We start from the raw sequence: 18,601 nt of genomic DNA, 5'->3' as shown, positions 1-18,601 counted from the left end.
TAGTTGTGTGGGGAAGGGCAACAATGCTACATCAGGAGTTAGGTGACCTGGATTGAGATCCACCCTGGTTTCTTACCATCTGATCATAGGCAAGTCACTTAACTTCTTGTGTTTTTTTAAAAAAAACCAAACCTGTCAAATGGAGATAATAATAATAATGATAATTTGTAAACTGTAAAGTGCTAGAAAGCCACGATGACCACTACTTGCACGAAAACAACTTGACTGGAATTGAGTCTTTCTGCTTGCACACATGTAATGCCAATGGCTGAATTTTGAATAATCAAGAATTATGGGTGGGGGAGGTGCATGTGGCTCAAGCGATTGAGCTCCTGTCTACCATATAGGAGGTCCAGGGTTTGATACCCGGGGCCTCCTGGTGAAGGCAAGCTGGTCCGCATGACAAGTTGACCCAAGCAGAGAGCTGGCCTGTGCATACTGCTGGCTTGTGCAGAGTCCTGGCCCACATGGAGAGCTGGAGCAGCAAGATGACACAACCAAAAGAGACACAGAGAAGAGACAATAAGAGATGCAACAGACCAGGGAGGTGAGTTGGCACAAGAGATTGAGCATCTCTCTCCCACTCCAGAAGGTCCCAGGATTGGTGCCTGGAGCTGCCTAATGAGAAGACAAGCAGACACAGAAGAATAGAAGAACACACAGCAAATGGACACAGAGTACAGACAACAAGGTTGGGGGGGGGGGAATTAAATAAATAAGTCTTACAAAAAAAAGAATCATGGGTGAATTCTTGATGTTACTAACTGATCAGGTGGTTGTGGTGGCATGTTGGGGTCAGAAGGAGAGAGGAGACATGGATGACATCTTTGAGAGTCCTAGAGTTGTTCAAGTTGGAGCTGTCATCAGCTAAGTTATCATCTGCGGAAATAGTTTGTGACATTTATATGCTTTCTTCGATACTCATTTACCCCCATAAGATTTGAGCCCTTGTGGGAGGAAAATGAGTATCTTCCACGGACTGATAGGAGAATGACCTCACTAAAGGACTCCACCCAATATTATAATGTCTTCATCTGAACCCAAGAAATCCCTCTCCATAAAGAGGAAATTCTAGGACAGATGGCAGATTAAGCTCCTTACACTTGTATTGGTTGTATCTTTTTAAAGAAATAAACCATTAGATTGCTGCATTGTGCTGAGCTCTTCCCTAGGCCAGTGTTTTCTTAAGTGATTAACCTGTGTTGGAATCATGTGAGGGGGCTTGTAAACAATACAGTGTCCAGGGTTCCTCCTCAGACATAGTAATCAGAATCTCTGGGGCTGGGGCCTGGAGCTTTGCATTATTGATAGACCCCTTGGTGATTCTTATTCACTGACTGAGAAGTGAGAGCCCAGAGGCAGCCTAAGTGAATTCATTAGGAAGCCTGAGGCAGATACCGCAGCCAGCTTGGAGCTTCCATTTTAGTGGGAGAAAATAACAGCCAAGGACACCAGGGACCTGAGATTGTAAAGTCGCAGGGAGGACTAGCAAAGGCTGATGCTTGTTGGGCAAGAGCTGAGCAGTAGCTACTTCCACACAGATGAAAGAAATAACTAAACAAGGCTGGCTGAGAGAGAAAAGTTTCTGGTAGATAGATCTGTTGTTTAAGTATCAGGTTAGAGGTAAAAAGGACTGAAGCAGAGGATGCTCGGAAGAAAAGCACACACTACTTTTCTCTTCCAAGTTCTGACCCAAGGGATGGAGATAATAGGGAGAAAAGAAAAGTAGCTTTTCCAGAGCATCTACCTAGGTCTAGGTGCTCTCAGGCCAGCTCACATAGAAAATCAGTGTATTCTCAGTGTCTAGCACTCTCTTTTATACCAACCCTGATTCATGGATCTCACATGGTACTTTACCCTGAGTATTCTAGAGCATCCTATCTAACTTTCCACTGCAGCCTTTAGTCCTCTGCATTTTAAGTGCTTTGTTATGAATCTGTCTCCCACAAAAGACTGGGATTTCCTCAAGGTCAGGGGAGGGTTGGGTGCACGGTTGGCACTTTCTGAACTGTTGAGTTCTGATGAAGCGTCTGGTGATTTAAACATCTGTCTCTCAATAGGCTTGATCTGATTAGTTCTTTGTCTCAGAGGAGGCAGCTTCTGCTCAGCTCCTGCTATAGTCCACAGATGCTAGTTCTGACAGAAGCATTGTATGCAGAAAAGATAAATCTATATCCAGAGTAAGTATCTATTTCAGTAAGAACAGAGCACTGCATTTTCCATGATGGAAGTGGTCCAACGTAATCTACTGGCTGACCCACCTGGGAAATGGTGTCATATTGAAACACCAAGTGTTGGTCTCTGCTGTTGGCACTTAGGGAACTCAGCAGTGGTGATAGCCAGGTTGGCTTTGGAGAGTGGCATTTCATATTGCTGATACTATATATAATCTCTATCCCTGCCACCATGAGACTGGGCAATGACAGGAATGACTGTGGAAAGAAGCTGACTGGTATCCACTTTAACCTATCAACTCGATTATTCAAATCCTCCTTTTTTGAGGTCATCCTTTGGTGAGCATTCACATGGGACACACATATCTTCAAGTTCTTTGCCCATTCAGAGAGTCCCCTCCTTACCCTTCTTCCCTAAACCTCCATGTCACCAATTTTCCAATTATGCTTTTTCTAAGGCCCTGAACATCCAATGAAGCTATTTGCCACAGTCCATGAATTAGTATAGACCTTTACTTATGGCCATTTCTAATTCTGGATCAAATGAGCAACTAGGTGCACTGTTAGAAGTTCTTTCCATTGGGAAAATTTCCCATTACCACGGTCTTTCAAGGACATCCCAGAAAGGGACCGCGGTGCTTCAGCTATCCACTTTTGGGCTTTTAACCTAGTTTACCACAGCTCTGAAACCATAAAGTATTATGTTCTACCTACTTTGGTTAATCATCGATTTTCTATTTTACTCTTCTTCAGAGTGCCCCAGTCCAATGGGAGAGAGCTGAACTCATTAGACATATCTTCTCATTGATAAGCTTGCTTTCTCATCAGGTAGGTGTCCTGAGATTTGATTCTGCTGCCTCCTCTCCAAGGCAGTCCTTGAATACTTGAAGACATTTGTTGAGTCCTCTATCTAGGTACTTCCCTCACCATCATATTCAACTGCAGTCATACAATGTGATTTCTAGACTCCTTCTAAAGTCATATACTACCCAAACATGTTTCCCACAGCCCTGATATACTCCCAAGACTGAGAGGCCAGCCAGCCTGTGAGGGCACCTAGATGTTATTTCCAAGATAAACCAGTGTTCTCAGAGAGCAATAGATGGACAGGGTTAGCTCTTAAATATGTGTTCATTCAACACATGTTTTATAGGCACTTACATTTGCAAGACATGAAGAATACAATGATGGATCATGTCCATGAACATAGAGGTCCAGTTTAGGAAAAAAGAACTCTAAGGAGCCCACTTCTTGACCTCAACTGTAGTGATACAGAAATGCATGTCAAATGCTTGGCACATAGCTGATGCCCCTCTTCCCCCACCCAACCCCCACTGATACTATCAGGAAATGAGGACAAGTCTTAGCCTCTTATGACCTGGGTGCTAGAATTAAGGATGCACATTACTGCTGGCACCATGAATGGTAGGTGGTGATGGATGCATTATTTGCCCTGAGCCACTAACTGCTATTGCAAACAGCATTCCCTTCTTGATGCCTGTGCAAGATTAGAAAGGTCGGTCAGTTGTTCATCTTCTCTGTATTTTTAGAAACATTTAACAACCTACTGCTATGTAATCTAACTAGGGCACAGCAAGGGGTTCCTTTGATTCCCATTCCCTTGTTCCCAAGATGTAGCTCATGGTTGTCTGCATTTTTGCAGCTTGATCTAACCTTCAGTTCCTTCTGTTTGCCATTTATATAATTTCCTATGGTTGATTCTTTCTCAGTGCTGAGGTGGGTGTTTTTTTAAATTTTTATTTTTTGAGGTACTGGGGCTGGGGATTGAACCCAAGACTTTGTATCTTTGTATGTGGGAAGCTGGCACTCAACCACGGGGATACATCAGCTCCCTTGAGTTGGATTTTTCATTTGTCTGCTTGTTATTTGTTTTTGTTTTAAGGAGACATGGGGAACTGAACTCTGGACCTCCCATGTGGGAAGCAGGCACTCAACTGCTTGAGCCACATCAGCTCCCCTGAGGGGGGTTTAAGCGATTGTATATTGTTGCTTATAAAATATTCAAGATGTAATATTGTAATATTGTTATACTAAGGCACACATGTTCTTTTACCCATCTATGTATTAACCATTTTCTCTCTCTCTCTCTCTCTCTCATCTACATTTATCTACCTACCATCTGTCATGTTTAGGCTCAAATACACACACATAAACACATACACACAGAAGCATACATACATACTGGGAAGTCATCAGAGGGGTCACACTTATGCGTGTCTCAGCAGGGTCTCAGAGACAGCAAAAGTAGATACAGCCCCAGGTAGTGGTTTTCCTGAGGGCTACAGAGACACCCAGGTCCTATGGTCATGGCAGATGGCTCTGGAGTTCAGTGCCTTGCCAGTGGGCCCTACTTTGGAATTTGTGCTCCTGAGTGTGATGGACTCAGATGTGACTTCTCTACACATGCCTCTTCTGTCACTTTTACTGAACCTGTGGTTGGTGCTGGGGTTGGTGTACACCCAGGAGACTTGAATCTCTAGACTGTCCATGTGCCAGCTGGGCCCTGAGCCTTAGCAGAGTTGCAACACCTACTCTCCAGTTCATTGGACTTACCCAGGTGAGCTAAGAGGGAGGTGAGGATGGTCAACTACCACACCAAGGAACCGAGAGTCTACAACTGCAAGCAGGAGAATCCCATTCATCAGCCATGTGGGATCTAAACCCCCTCTCGATTTAGGGATCCCAGGATGGAGGAATAAAATATGGATTAGAGTGGACTTACTGGTATTCTACTACTATAGAATTATTATGACTTCAGCAATGGAAGAAACTGTATCATTTATGTGGAGACAGTGGCCACACAAGGTTTGCTGAGGGCAGGGAGAGGGTAGAAGAGGTGTCATATGGGAACATTTCTGGGGCTTGGAGTTGTCCTGAATGATATTGCAGGGACAAATGCAGGACATTATATATCCTGCCATAACCCACTGAATGGACTGGGAGAGAGTGTAAACTATAATCTATGTTGTGTAGCAGTGCTCCAAAATGTGTTCATCAAACGCAATTAATGTAAAAAAAAAAATGCAATGAATGTGCCACACCGATGGAGTTGTTGACATGGGAGGAGTGGGGGTGGAGTGGGGAGTGGGGTATATGGGGACCTCTTATATTTTTTAACGTAACATTTTATGTGATCTATATATCTTTAAAGAAAAAGATAAAAAAATAAAGAAAGAAATAGAGTAAAATATATACACACACAGGCACACACATGTGCAATCTGTTACCATGGGGACAATTTTACAAGGGCTTAAAATAATTGCTTAATGTATTTAGGTATCTAAAGAATACATACAAAAGTGTTTTGGTAGGTCAAGGATGGGCAAGCTGGAAGCCTACTTGGCTGACGACAAGTAAGGCTTGCTGCGCTGGGCCTGGCCGGGTCGTGACATCTGTGCTGGAGCTTGCAACCCTCACTAGAATAAAGTTTTTCTCCAGCAATGTCTCATTCTATACAATTCATTGTTCCCAAATCTGGTTAAGCGTTAGAATACTCTGTGGCATTTATTAAAAATACAGAACTTTCTTACCTTCAAGCATCCTGGAGATTCTGTCTTAGGAGAGAGAGATGGCTAACCTAGATGTGTAGCTGGATAAAGAGCAATATTGTTCTGAAATGTGGTCATATATCTACAGCACCTTGGAAGTCCCATCAAGAATCATGATATCTGGCCACTTTAGTCACATGACTAACTCATCATAGGCAACCTCAGGGCACACGTCTTAAGCATCAGTGTGCACATTTATGGGCCGTTAAAGTTTTGGCCTGTCCCAGCAGAGCCTCTTGAGTTCTGGAACCACACTGGGTACTTGCTGATGGTCTGCCTGCTCCAGCCACAAACTGTACCCAACCTCTTCAGTGATCCTCCTGACAAATGGACGCTACCTGACTGCCTTACTGGATGCAGTCCAACTCCCCTTCAAGCTTACTGTTTTCAAGAGTGAAACCCATGTCAAGAGGATGCCTTCCAAGATATTTTTTGCATAGGAACAAAGTATCAGCTCCAACCTGACAGTTGATCTATACATGGAAAACCTGATTGGATCCTTACTAGGTGAGACTACAAGTACTCTGAAAAACTCTTCCCATCAAAAAATAGCAGGATTGAAAATCCAAAATAAATGCAAACTACTTCAAGAGTGTTCCCGCACCAGCTGGCAGTCTAGCGGATGAGCAAATCTCTTTGATCCTCAAGCAGAGATAATCAAGCTACCAGCAAAGCAGAGGGCACAAAATGTCTCTGCATCTGTTTTTCACATTATGTGTATGGCCCATTCAGTGGGTCATGAAATCAGTTCTGTAAGTCACAATGAGTTGAAATATATATATACAAAATTTAAAAAGCAGTACACATTATTCAAGATCTTTGTCTTTCTGCATGTGTAAGCGGTACTGAAATTTACAAAACTCAAGTTCAAGAAATTCAGTTCTTCTACCAAACATAAAAACCTATTTGTGGGCATTTAGTCATCAGACTATATTTACGAAATATTTGTCAAATCTTTGCTATTGCTTGCATTATTGTCACTAGCATTCTGTTGGGGACTGGAGGATGAAAGCAGTAAAGAGAACATGAAGGCACTTTGTGGAACTTCATGGTGCCGTCTCTGTGTCCACTATGGCCACCCAAGACCAGCTGAGTCTCAGGATGCCAATAGAAGGGTCTCAGGGTTTCCCTGGGTGAATGCAGTCCCCAGTCTTTGTTGAGGAGGATCGAGGCACATCCCGGGGTACTGCTGGGCTGGGCAAGCCAAGGCATGGGGTACTTGCTTCGCTCTGTGAAATGAGGCTGCCCTGGCCAGAAAGAGAACCTCAGTTCAGGCATGGAGGCGTCATTGCCAAGGACGCAGTGGAGGGGGTGGGATCAATAAAACCTAAGGGACCAGCTCACAAGCTCCCACCTTCCACCGCCAGGTGTCTTATTTAGTCTCATCCAGGGGAGACAAGTGATATGCCAAGGTTGGGGTCCAAGGAGTATCAGCCCGAGGCAAAAGGCTTCAGCAAAGACCTTTAAACAATCCCCCAGATGTTTCTCCAGGTAGCTAGGCTGGTGTGGTGAGAGGGGTGGTCCATGGAGCTTGGATTGGGAGCTGTCCAAGGACCTGTAGTGTGGTTTGGAGAGTTGTCTCTACCAAAGCCTTGCTGCTTCCCCAGTGAGATGGGAGGTTGATAAACAAGGTCTCAGAGGGCCCACACAGTCTGGGGGTCCATATCTTCTCTATCCATTGGGGAGGGGAAACTTCCTCGAGGCTATTGAATTTTTCTGTATCCCCCCACCTCCCCACCCCCCCCATCTTTAGAAACCTTCCTCCTATAGATGGGTGATACAGCACAGTGGCCCAGCGCTCAGCCTAGAGAATCAGACGGTTGAGATTTTGAATCCCAGCGCAGAAGAGTGGGATGAGAACAGTGGGGTTGCAACGAGGACCAGGTAACTAGGAGCTCCCAGCAGGAGCCAGGCAGGAGCCCAGCATTGGGAGGCCCTTGTGAGTAGGAGTTCAGAGAACCTGTGCTGATTGGAGGTTTCCCTCTGTTGTATTCAAATCGAGTGACAATGGGTCTGCTGTGCTGGGAGGGGCCTGAGGGTGGTCTCCCAGATCCTGGGCAGCCTGAGTCCACTTGAAGGGCAGACACCTCCTTGACTGGACATCTGGACCATGGACAGGGCTCTCAGTGAAGATGACAGTGAGTACAGTCGTGGAGATGGGGTGGGTGCCCACCTCTAGCTAGCATTGTGCTGAAATCTTCCTTCGGCCTGAAATACTGACCCAGAACATTCCTTTTTTTTCCTTCCTCTCACGAGGTAAAGCGCATGTGCAGCCTGCAGGCCACTCATTCATTCTGTGCCTCTGTGCAAGCAAGAAGGATGGTAACAACTCAAGATGAGGTCTTTTCTCCTTGACCACTGTAAGGCTGTCGAAGCCGGCTGGCTGCATTGTATTCTTTTTACTTCTTTTCTCTAGTTGACATCCCCCCTCCCCCATCCCAGACAAAATATAAATGTGACTATCAGGATGCTTATTTCACTCAGGCTCAGTTCTTAGATGAGGTTAATTTTAAAGAAATGTGAAAGGTCTTTGCTCATCTTCCTTCAGCAGAGAGCTGGTGTGTTCATTATCTCTCATGACACATAGCCTGGGTGACCCCATCCCATCATTACTAGGACAGAAATGCAGTGGAATCTATTTAAGAATGTGAAGAAGGAAAAGTATTTTAGGAAGAAACGTGTCATCTCTAAAAAAAGGGAATTTTTGCCTGTGCCTTTGAAACGGGTTATATGGTGGAGTGGGGAGGTGAGGGTTCAGGTCCTGGCTCTCCTGTGAATTGGCTTTGTGATCTTGGGCAAGGACTTGACCTCTCTGAGCCTCAGTTTCCCCATCTAAAAAAGGAAATGAGGTCAGGAGTTTTGAATTTGAGGACCACGAAAGTGAGGTCAAAATGAGGTATGAATGTGTTTTTTGGGGGGCAGATGGTGGTGATAGGGATCCACAGTTCTCATCCGAATCCCAGAGAAGCCTGCGGCTCGAAAACATCTTCACAGTTGCTGCCTTGGTGACCTTGAAGTCCCCTCACAGGTCAGCATTCCTAATTGTCTTTAATTTTTGGAATCTTAAAGCTCTAAGTTTCAGAGCTGAAGTAGAATATAAAAGGAATTCATGCTTCTCTTAGAACTGAATTTAAATTTTCTTGGAATCCCTTTTCATATAGGATTGGAGACCATATGGCAGAGATATGTGAGAACGTATTTGATGAGAACCTGATTTGATTTCTGGTATACTGGACACTGTGTCCATAGTCTTGTTCTAATAAATTTCTACTAAAATTTTAACGTAATCTTTTCTCTTGAAGCCACTGTTCACTAGCAGTCTATTTATAATTTGAGTTTCTCTTAATAGTAATGGATGAGGTCCGATCTAGATTCAAATCCAAGCTCTGCCTCTTAATTGCTGGGTGACCTTGTTCAACTCACTGAACCTTTCTGAGCTTTATTTCTCCCAATAAAAATAAGGGTGGTGTCATCTTGCAGGATTGGTACAGGATTAATTGGATGTAAAGTGCCTGATACATTACCCAGCCCAGAGTAGGCATGAAGTAAGGGTTGACTCTAGAAAATTATCAGATTATATGCCTGGGAGTTTTAAAATTAAACTGCTTTTAATGGAAAACATTATTACCTGTGATGCTTCTGTTTTGGCACGCCTTTTGATAAGCAAGGTAAAAAGCTTTTGTTCCCTTCAATTTCTAAAAACACTGCTTATGTCCTAGGGTCACCTTAAGTGCAGGTTATAAATAAAATCAGACTCAGCTCCTCACTTAGGATCAATTACTAGGTATGCTATTGCTCAGAAAAGGTTTTGGAAACTAAGTTGATGAAATCTGAAACTAGGTTCTTTCTTCCCCAGGCTTCAGGCAGGGCGGCTGCTGTGAGAGTAAGGGGCATGTGCCTTCTTAGGAGGGAGAGGGGGCCCACTTTATCAGGGGGACTGTACGCATCCCAGTCACCAGCGCGTGGCCCCCTTAGTTTCTGCTTTACCATGTGGGCAGCTTCAGACAGAAAACCCTCCACCGACAGAGAGGGCGTGTTCCGGCGACACACTCTGGGACCAAGAGGAGTGGAGAGGGAAGAGGGAGATTCTGCAATGTGGCATCCACATGGGGGACACCTCCATGCCTGTAGCACCACCGCTGTCCCTGCTGGGATGCTCTGATGACACCCCTGCCCGGGGGCGGCATCCCCCCCCCCGCAGACCTGAGCACTTCCAGCCATGAGCCAGGTTTTCCTTCTGTCTTGCTAGAAGGACTTTAGACAGTGTAGCCAATTATGTGTTTGCTTATTCTTCTTGGCCAAACAGAACTTCTTCCTCCACTTTCTCTTGTGAGCTTCTGACTCCCTCTTGTACCATCTGGAGGATAATTCAAATCACAAGGCATCTGTGCACACCCGTTCTGTGCCCGCCCTGTTAGATGCTCTGTGAACCCAACATTTATGTGAGCCTGCTCTGGGCTCGCTTGTTGTTGGGGTAAAGAAGAAGGGGTCCCTGCCACAAGGGACCTGTTGAAGAAGCCAAAAAACTAAAGTCAGATGGCTATTGGGGACCGTTTGAGTCGAGAAATGACATGAGTTCAGTGCTTTTAACATGATTCTTCTGGAATCAAGGGCAAAGGTAGTGGATTCCTTTTTACCAACTGAAAAAAAAAAAAGGAATGGCATTTTAAAAGAGAAAGTTATCCATCAATTATATCTTTCTCCACAAGAAACATTTCCTTCTATGCAAAATAAAAATAGCTTTTGGCTGGAGTGCAGAAACACTGCCTTGATGACTTTCTTTGCAGTTTTCTCAACATCTACTTGATGCCATGTACCCTGAGTAATAAGGAGTTCAGCTGAGTAGCAAATAGCCACGTAGAAAGCGCAGAAGTCTTGGAGTGAGGAGCTGAGTTCTAAGTTCTATTTTATCTCTGGTACTAATTTGTGACCCTGTAGCTCAGAGTCCTGTCTTGGGGCCTCGTTTTGTTTTTCTGTGAAATGGGATGACAGTGGTTGTCATGAAGCTCAAAAGCACAGTCCACGGGACGCAGTGCGTGTGTGAGGGTGGGGTGGCCCAGCCGGGCAGGGAGGCAGCTGCCCCCCGACGTTTGGCGCCACCTCCACGGAAACAGGGACATGGCAGGTGGCCCCGCACGAGCGCCCCACGGCAGGCCCCACACAATACCCAGTGACGTCACGTTCCTTTTGTCCCCATTCAGACCTGCCCAGGAAATGACGCATCCTCCTGGACTCCAGCTTCGAGGGCTTTATTTTTGTACCTCACATAATGGTGAGATTAATTTAGCTCTGATGAATTGCAAACGCCCTGGGAGGTCAGGGTGGCTCCAGCTTGATGGATGAGGCTGTCGGGTTCCCACCTCTCCTCCTTCCCCTCTTCCGGCCCCTTTTGTTTGGTCTCCACAGGACACGGCGAGACCCCATCACTCCTGGGTACTGGTCCCATCCCAGGGAGGGGACCATGATGGCCTTTCTTTCTATGCTTGACATTTTCACCATTGTCTCCTGGCAAAGGGAGGCTCTGGTTTAAAGCAGCCCAAAGAACGAGACCCGCCCTCCTCAGGCTCCAGGCATTGCCTGAGCGTTTTTCATTCGTCAGACCCTGGGCTGAGGACTGTGCACACGTTGTCTCGCTAGGGGGAGGCGAGTTCTGCAAGGATGGGCAACTTGCCTGCGCTCTTGTGTTCCATGGCGGAGAGCCAGGGCTCGGGCCCCGTGCTGCCACCCGCTCGCCTCCTGGGACTTGGGCACCAGGCACCCCGGCCGCCACCCAGCCCTGGCCTGCAACTTTCATTCCGATGACCCGGCCCAATGCAAACTGCAACGCATGGGCCCTGGCTCCAGAAGGTTCACATTCCAGCCTCCACCTCTCTGATCCCCTCGAGTCGGTCCACACAGGTGAGCACCTGGGTTGAGGGTGGGCAAAATACCATTCTCAGGACAGCTCGGACCTGCCGCCTGCTTTTGTAAAGAGAGTTTCAATGGAACGATGCCACGCTCATCCCGTTACGTGTTTTCTCTGGGTGCTTTCGAGCTATGAAGCGGAGCTGGATTATTGAGACAGAGACCAAGTGGTCTGCAAAGCTTAAAATAGTTACTACCCCTTTCTTTACAGGAAATGTTTGCTGACCCCTGGTCTAGGTCTCTGGTGGCAGCAGTAGCTTCGAATGCTGATGAACTCAGTACAAGCAGGACAGCCGTGCGTGCCAGGGCATCTTTCCAGACCAGCCGAGATCGCTCTCGTTTAGAATGAAATCTACTTATTCTTCGGGCTTTGTTTTTATTACACTTGAAAGGACACGGCATATTATTTTTATTTTAGTGGAGGTAAAGAGCTAGGAGTGTTTAAAAGATGAAGATGAAAAAATAAGGGGAATTGTGTCTAGGAAGTGAGGTGTTTCAGCTGGAAGCTTTTTTTCCCTTTTCTTTTATAATTTTTTAAAAAAGATACTTAGATTACACAAATGTTACATGGAATATATAGGGCATTCCCATATGTTCTAGTCCCCACACCTCCCACATTTTCCCACATTGGCAACATCTTTCATTAGTGTGGTACTTTCATTGCAATCGATGAACACATGTTGCAGTTTACACTCTCTCTCATTCAACGCTGTAGGTTATGGCAGGATACATAATGGCCTATATTATGTTGTTGTAATGTCATTCAGGACGGTTTTCAAGTCCCCAAAATGCCCCTGTATTACACCTGTTTTCCCTCTCTCTACCCGTAGAACCGCCAGTGGCCACTGCCTCCACATCAATGATCTTTCTTCCATGTATGTGGTCCAGCGACTGAACCTGTGACAGATGATGTAATTGCCCACCCTGTAAAGGCCTCTAACCAACTGAGGGCCAGAACAGGACTAAGGAACATTTATTGTGCTTCTCACTCCATCACTGCATGACCTAGGAATCTTGGAGTCCCCCCTCCAGCCTTAAGCTCCTCATGCAAAGTGGGGTCAAAAGTCTTGCCTTCTAGAGGCCCAGGGTAGGTGGGAAGCACCTGATATGAGAACTGATATGAGAAAGTGCTTTGGAAGCTGTCACATGATTCTACGGAGCTGTTCTTTTTACTTTTTGTTATTTTTTCTTCATTAGAAAAGTTGTACATTTACAGAACAATCATGTATAAATACGGGATTCCCATATACCACCCTATTATCAAGGCCTTGCATTGGTATGGAACATTAGTTACAATTGATGATAGCACATTTTTATAATTACACTAGCAATTATAGTCCATGGTTTAACTTAGGGTTCGCTGTTTGTGTAATGTAGTTCTATGGATTAAAAAAAAGTCTTATTCTGTTATCATATATACAACCTAACATTTCCCTTTTAATCATATTCAGATATGTATTTCAGTACGGTTAATTATGTTCACAATTTTTGCTACCATCAACACCATCCATTGCCAAAACATTCCCATCATTCCAAATAGGAACGCTGTACATTTTAAGCATTATCTTCCCATATCCTATTCCCATCCCATCCCCTCCTGAATCTATATCCTAGGTACTGACTCTATGAGTTTGCTTATTCCATTTCAAATCAATGCCATCATGACATACAATATTTGTCCTTTTGTGTCTGCTTATTTCATGCAACATGATGTCTTTGAGGTACATCCATGTTGGTGCATGTTATCAGGACTTCATTCCTTTTTACAGTTAATACTATTCCATTATGTGTATATAACACATGTTATTTATCCTTTCATCAGTTGGTGGGTACTTGGGTTGCTTCCATCTTTTGACAATTGTGAATAATGCCATTATGAACATCGGTGTGCAAATATCTGTTTGAGACCTGCTCAATTCTGTTTGGTAGATACCAAGTAGTGGGACTGCTGGATCATATGGTAGTTCTATACTTAGCTTTTTGAGGTGCTGCTAAATGGTCTTCTACAGAGGCTACACCATTTTATGTTGCCACCAACAATGAATGAGTACTCCTGTTGCTTCACATCCTCTCCAACACTTGTTATTTTCTATTTTTCAATAGCAGCCTTTCTAGTGGGTGTGAAATGGAATCTCATTGTGGTTTTGATTTGTACTTCCTTGATGGCTAATGATGTTGAGCATCCTTTCATGTGCTTTCTGGCTTTTTATATATTTTCTTTGAAAAGATGTCTATTTAAGTCTTTTGCCCATTTTTTGATTGAGTTGTTTGTCTTTTTATTGTTAAGTTGAAGGATTTACTTATGTATTCTGGATATTAAACCTTGTTTGGATATGCATTTTCCAAATATTTTCTCCCATTGTGTAGGTTGTCATTTTACTTTCATGATTAAGTCCTTTGAGGCACAAAAGCTTTTGATTCTGATGAGTTCACATTTATCTAATTTTTCTTTTTTTGCTTGTTCTTTGGGTGTAAAGTCTAAGAAACCATTGCCTAACACAAGGACCTGAAGATGCTTCCTTATGTTTTCTTCCAGGCATTTTGTAATTCTAGCTCTTGTATGTAGATCTTTGATTTGATTTTTTATATAAGGTGTGAGGTAGGGGTCTTCCTTCTTTGTTTTTGCAAATGGAAATCCAGTTTTCCCAGGACCATTTGTTGAAGACACTATTGTTCCCAACTGAGTGGCCTTTGTCCCCTTGGCCATAAATGTGAGAATTGATTTCTGAGCTCTCGATTCTATTCCATGGGTCTATAAGTCTGGCCCTGGTTCTTACATGCTTTCATCTTTGTAGTTTTTGGATCGTGTGTATTTATGTCACAACCTGACAGGTCTGGATGAGGTTTTTAAAACTCCCGCAGACACGCTTTGTGTACCGAGGACACCAGAGTGAGGCTGGTTTAAACCGTGAGGTTTTATGGTCCATTCCACACTCATTTTTCAGCCTCTTGCTAGTCCTCATCGACTCTCCCAGCCCTCCCCAAAAGCTTGGGACTTCTGGTCTCCCCACAGGTGTGATGGACCTCAGCTTCGAGGTTGAGAGTCCTCTGACGCCCCCTGCTGAGCTCCTGGAGAGACTGCCGAGCTACGACTGGCTTCTTCACGGGGGCGGTGAGTCCATGGATCTTGGATCCTGTGGCCCCTTCCTGGGGCTTGTGCTGCTGGGGGGACGTCTCTGGAACAGGCCCATGCAGGGACAGCTGCCCCAGGGGGCTGCAGAAAGGCCCTTCTGGCTCTGGGCTGCCCTCGTCCCCAGCCCTATGTCCATAGGCGCTTCAGAGTGCCTTCTTTTCCTTTCTTTGCTCTTTCTCACATTCAGCCAGTCTTCCCTTCATCTGCCCCGCAAACATTTGTCCCTCTGAGTTTAGCTGTCGCGCCCCTCCCTCCTCCCCTCTCCTCCAGCACAGCAGATATTCTTCCCACCTTTGTCGGCGCCGGGGAGGCCTCAGGGGCCCAGGTCCTGGTCAGCGTTCCTGGAACACAGGTGAGTTGTGCCCGCTGAGTGCCATCCCTAGGGATCTCAGGGGACAGCGTCAGGATCCCCGGGACCCTCCCTTCCCAGACTGGATCAGAGGCTCTGGGGGCGGGGCCTGGGACTCTGCATTTTGCTAAGCTCTCCTCGCCAGCATTGAAAACCATGGTCTAGACCAGGGGTGCTAAACTAAGGCCCGTGAGCCCCATCTAGCCCACCGCCGCTCTGTAATACATTTTTATTGGAACAAGCCACTCATTTCCACGGTGGGTATGGCTATGGCTGCTTTCGTCTGCAAAGGCCGAGGTGGGAAGTTGAGGCCAAGACCGTGCGCAAAACCACCCCCTGGTCTAGCCCTGGAGAAGCCCACCCCCGCCCTGTTTTGAGAGGATCTGGGCGGAGCTCAGGCTTTCCAGGCAGCTTTGTGCAGAGTGAAGGTGGAGCTGCCCCTGTCCTGGGCCAGCCTCTCCCTCGCCGGCCGTGGAGGGCTCTCCGGGCGCCCCAGCCCCAGCTGCCCACAGCCCCTTGCCCCCTGGCTGCCGCCCGCTGTGCCGTGGAGTCTTCCCCAACCACTCTGCCCCCTGCCATCCCCCTCCTCTCTGCTGTCCCCGCCCCGCAGGTGGGCACAGAGCACCTTCTGCCTGGGTGGAACCTGAGGGCACAGGGATGGAGGAGAGGGCCTTGCCCTTTGGAGTCAGGATCCAGTAACTCCCAGGGCTTTTGGAAAAATACCTGAAGATGCCAGGCTGCCGAAGGAAGGGCGCTTCCTTTTTCCCCTGAGGAGTTGGGGCAGGCAGGGCTGGGGAAGTGACCTGGCAGGGGGGCCTCAAGGAAGTGGGCTTTCCAGGGGGTGTGAGGCTTCCAGAGAGGGGCAGAGAAAGGGCTGCTGCTGCCATCTTCTCACTGCTGCACCCACAGCCTGTGTAGCACTGTGACAGCCTCTCTAAGGCCTCTAATTAGCCTCTCAATTAGCCACCCGCATTCATCTCCACGTTGCTTTTGAGTTCTCAGATTCCCCTAGCTTTTCTCCTGAACTTGGCACTTCGGCTAAAGTGCTTTTCTTGTCCTCTGGGAATCCCTGCCACCTTCCCTCCCTGGGTGCCCGGCTGTGAGATTTCCTGGGCCGGGTGTCCTTCCCCAGTGGACTTGCTCAGGGCCTCAGTTTCCCATTGCGAAAATGAAGGGCTGGCCTGGAGGAGCCCTCCAGCCCTTCCCAGGCCCCCTGCCTCTCTCGGTCCCCAGCAGGGCCCCTGTGGTGACGGAGGAGGTAGCCCGGGAAGCCCTCCTTGACTTTGTGAACTCCAAGTGCTGCTATGGCAGCGCGGCCGCCGGCGACCTCGTCATCCGGGAGCTGAAGCAGCAGACCCTCTGCAGGGTAAGGGAGCCTGGTCTGCCGCAGGGGCCGGGGACTAGGGAGGGTCGGGGGCCCAGCAGGCTGGGTGGTTTGTGTGATGGCAGACGGGAAAGGAGGCCTGGGCGTCCTGGGGTGAATGTGGTGATCTTGATGTCCCATCACAACTTCTCTGGTCTGTAGCTGGGAGTGATAATAAAAGTGAGTATGATTATTAATCGCTGATTGGGAAGCTTGAGTGAGCTGGGCATCGTGGTAAGCATGGGACATATAACTGCCCCACAAGGCAGCAGTTATTGTCAGTTTACGGAGGAGGATTTGGAGGATTAAAGAAGTGAAGTCACTTGTCTGAGAACTGGGAGCAACAGAGCTGGGATTCAGACTCAGGTTTGTTTACCCCAAAACCTGTGTCCTTAAGCCCAAGATGAGACCATTTCCGTGAGGACTGGGCTGTGAAAATCCCTGCCATCCTACTCTTCCACCCTGGCCTTGGGTTCCCAGCTCCCTGCACCCCCAAATCATGTCTGTGCCAAGGGATCATTTCTTCTTCCCAGTTTCTTCACACAGGGCAATCTTAACTCTGGCCCCAGACAGCAATGGGTGCTTCTGTTGCCCTCTGCCATTGACACAGCAGAGGGACAGCCTTTATGTTCACATTTCCCAAACTGTCATAGACACAGCCTGTCTCTGATCAGCACATGATCACACAGAAGCCAGAGCAAGCGTCTCAAGGAGGAAGTCACTGTGTAGCTGTGTGGCTTTGGGCAAGTCACTGGGCTTTGTTTTTTTCCCATATAAAAAGAGGAGCCTGTTGATGTCCGAGTTTCTTCCCTATTCTGTGGTTCTGAGGTTGAGGCTCAAAAAGGCGTCCATCAGGCAGATAAAATCCTCCACGATGAGGCCTTCAGGGCAGTGGGTTCCAGGGCCCCCATCAGTTAAAGGGAAATTGCTGCCCCACAGTTTGCCTTGTAGAACATTTCTGTGTTTAAAGAAATGGAGATTCGAAATCATGCCTATTGTGAGCCTCTCGGGGAAGATTTCCTGGGGCTTCCTGACATCCCTGCAGCTGCCACGAGGCCGTGGCATCTGGAGCAGAAGTTGCTGTTGCCAGTGTGTCCCAAGGATCCCCAGGGTTCTGAGCTGTGAACTTGCATCCCCCCGGGCTGGAGCAGGTGGTAGCCCCACCTTTTTGCATGTCTTGCCATAAAGGGCATGGGTGTGAACATATTGCTTTCTTTGTTTTTTCCTTCTCTATAGTATCGACTGGAGACCTTTAGTGAATCCAGGATAACTGAATGGACATTTGAACCTTTTACTAGTAAGTGAGTTGTCTGAAATCGGTTTAATTGGGGGTGAATATGGCAGAGCTGCTAGAAAATAGCAGACTGAGCTCAGCTGCCAGCCTTGACTAAGACGTTCTTCTCGGAGCCGTGGCTTCTCCCATAAAACGAGAGGGTGAGTTTTCAAATTAGACTCTCCAGTGAAGATCTTAGCAAAGGCTTCTTGCCCAGGAAGAGGTTTACAAGAGGTCCTGAAAAAGTCAAGCATTTGCCATTGGCCGCAGGCTGGCACTGCCACCTCGGACCGGATTGTGGCGGCAGAGTGTTTGCTTTGGCATCTGCCAGCCTCCCGTGCCACCCTCGCCCTCCTCCTAAGTCTAAAGACCCTGGGACCCTGCTCACCTTCTAGTGAACCCCACCAGGGTGTTGCTGGTAGAGGCTTAAGCTTCTCTCTGTCTGGAAAGCCCTATGCCTACCTGTTTTCTCTTCCGGGTCACTCTGGTTCACTCTGCTCAGCTCACGTGTCACCTCTTTCATGAAGTCTTTCAGGATTTCATCCCCCACCGCCACCCTCCCTAGTAAAACTGGTCAGTGCTCAGAGTCTTCAGAGCCCTTTATGCAGCTCTTATCTATAGCACTTACCCCACCTTATTACATGACATTGTGATTGCATGCTGGGTCAAAGGAGGAGAAAGTGGAAGGAGGCACTGGGCACGGTGGGTGGGATGGTTGATGACGATGACGATGATTCTTGTTTATTGACCCCTGAGTATGTGTCAGTCCTTGTGCTAAGCATTTTATATGCAGTATTCTACTGAATCTTCCCGACCACCTTATATAGTAGGTACGA

The 18,601-nt window shown here is 46.9% G+C and overlaps 1 protein-coding gene across 5 annotated transcripts in view; it reads left to right on the top strand.

The window, feature by feature from the left end:
• SSUH2 (ssu-2 homolog) overlaps positions 1-18,601 on the top strand; it is a 121,470-nt gene that overhangs the window by 89,579 nt on the left and 13,290 nt on the right. For 3 of the 5 annotated variants that reach the window (XM_058288544.1, XM_058288546.2, XM_058288548.2), the window contains 4 exons: positions 14,661-14,759; positions 15,051-15,132; positions 16,363-16,495; positions 17,729-17,789. In XM_058288544.1, coding sequence (XP_058144527.1) covers positions 14,661-14,759; positions 15,051-15,132; positions 16,363-16,495; positions 17,729-17,789 — 375 coding nt within the window. The remainder of the gene's footprint in view (positions 1-14,660; positions 14,760-15,050; positions 15,133-16,362; positions 16,496-17,728; positions 17,790-18,601) is intronic. The other 2 variants (XM_058288547.2, XM_058288545.2) reach the window with 1 other exon arrangement.

This window comes from Dasypus novemcinctus, chromosome 26 (genome assembly GCF_030445035.2).
Source record: "Dasypus novemcinctus isolate mDasNov1 chromosome 26, mDasNov1.1.hap2, whole genome shotgun sequence".
Lineage (NCBI taxonomy): Eukaryota > Metazoa > Chordata > Mammalia > Cingulata > Dasypodidae > Dasypus > Dasypus novemcinctus.
This window is presented reverse-complemented; position numbering and strand designations above follow the sequence as displayed.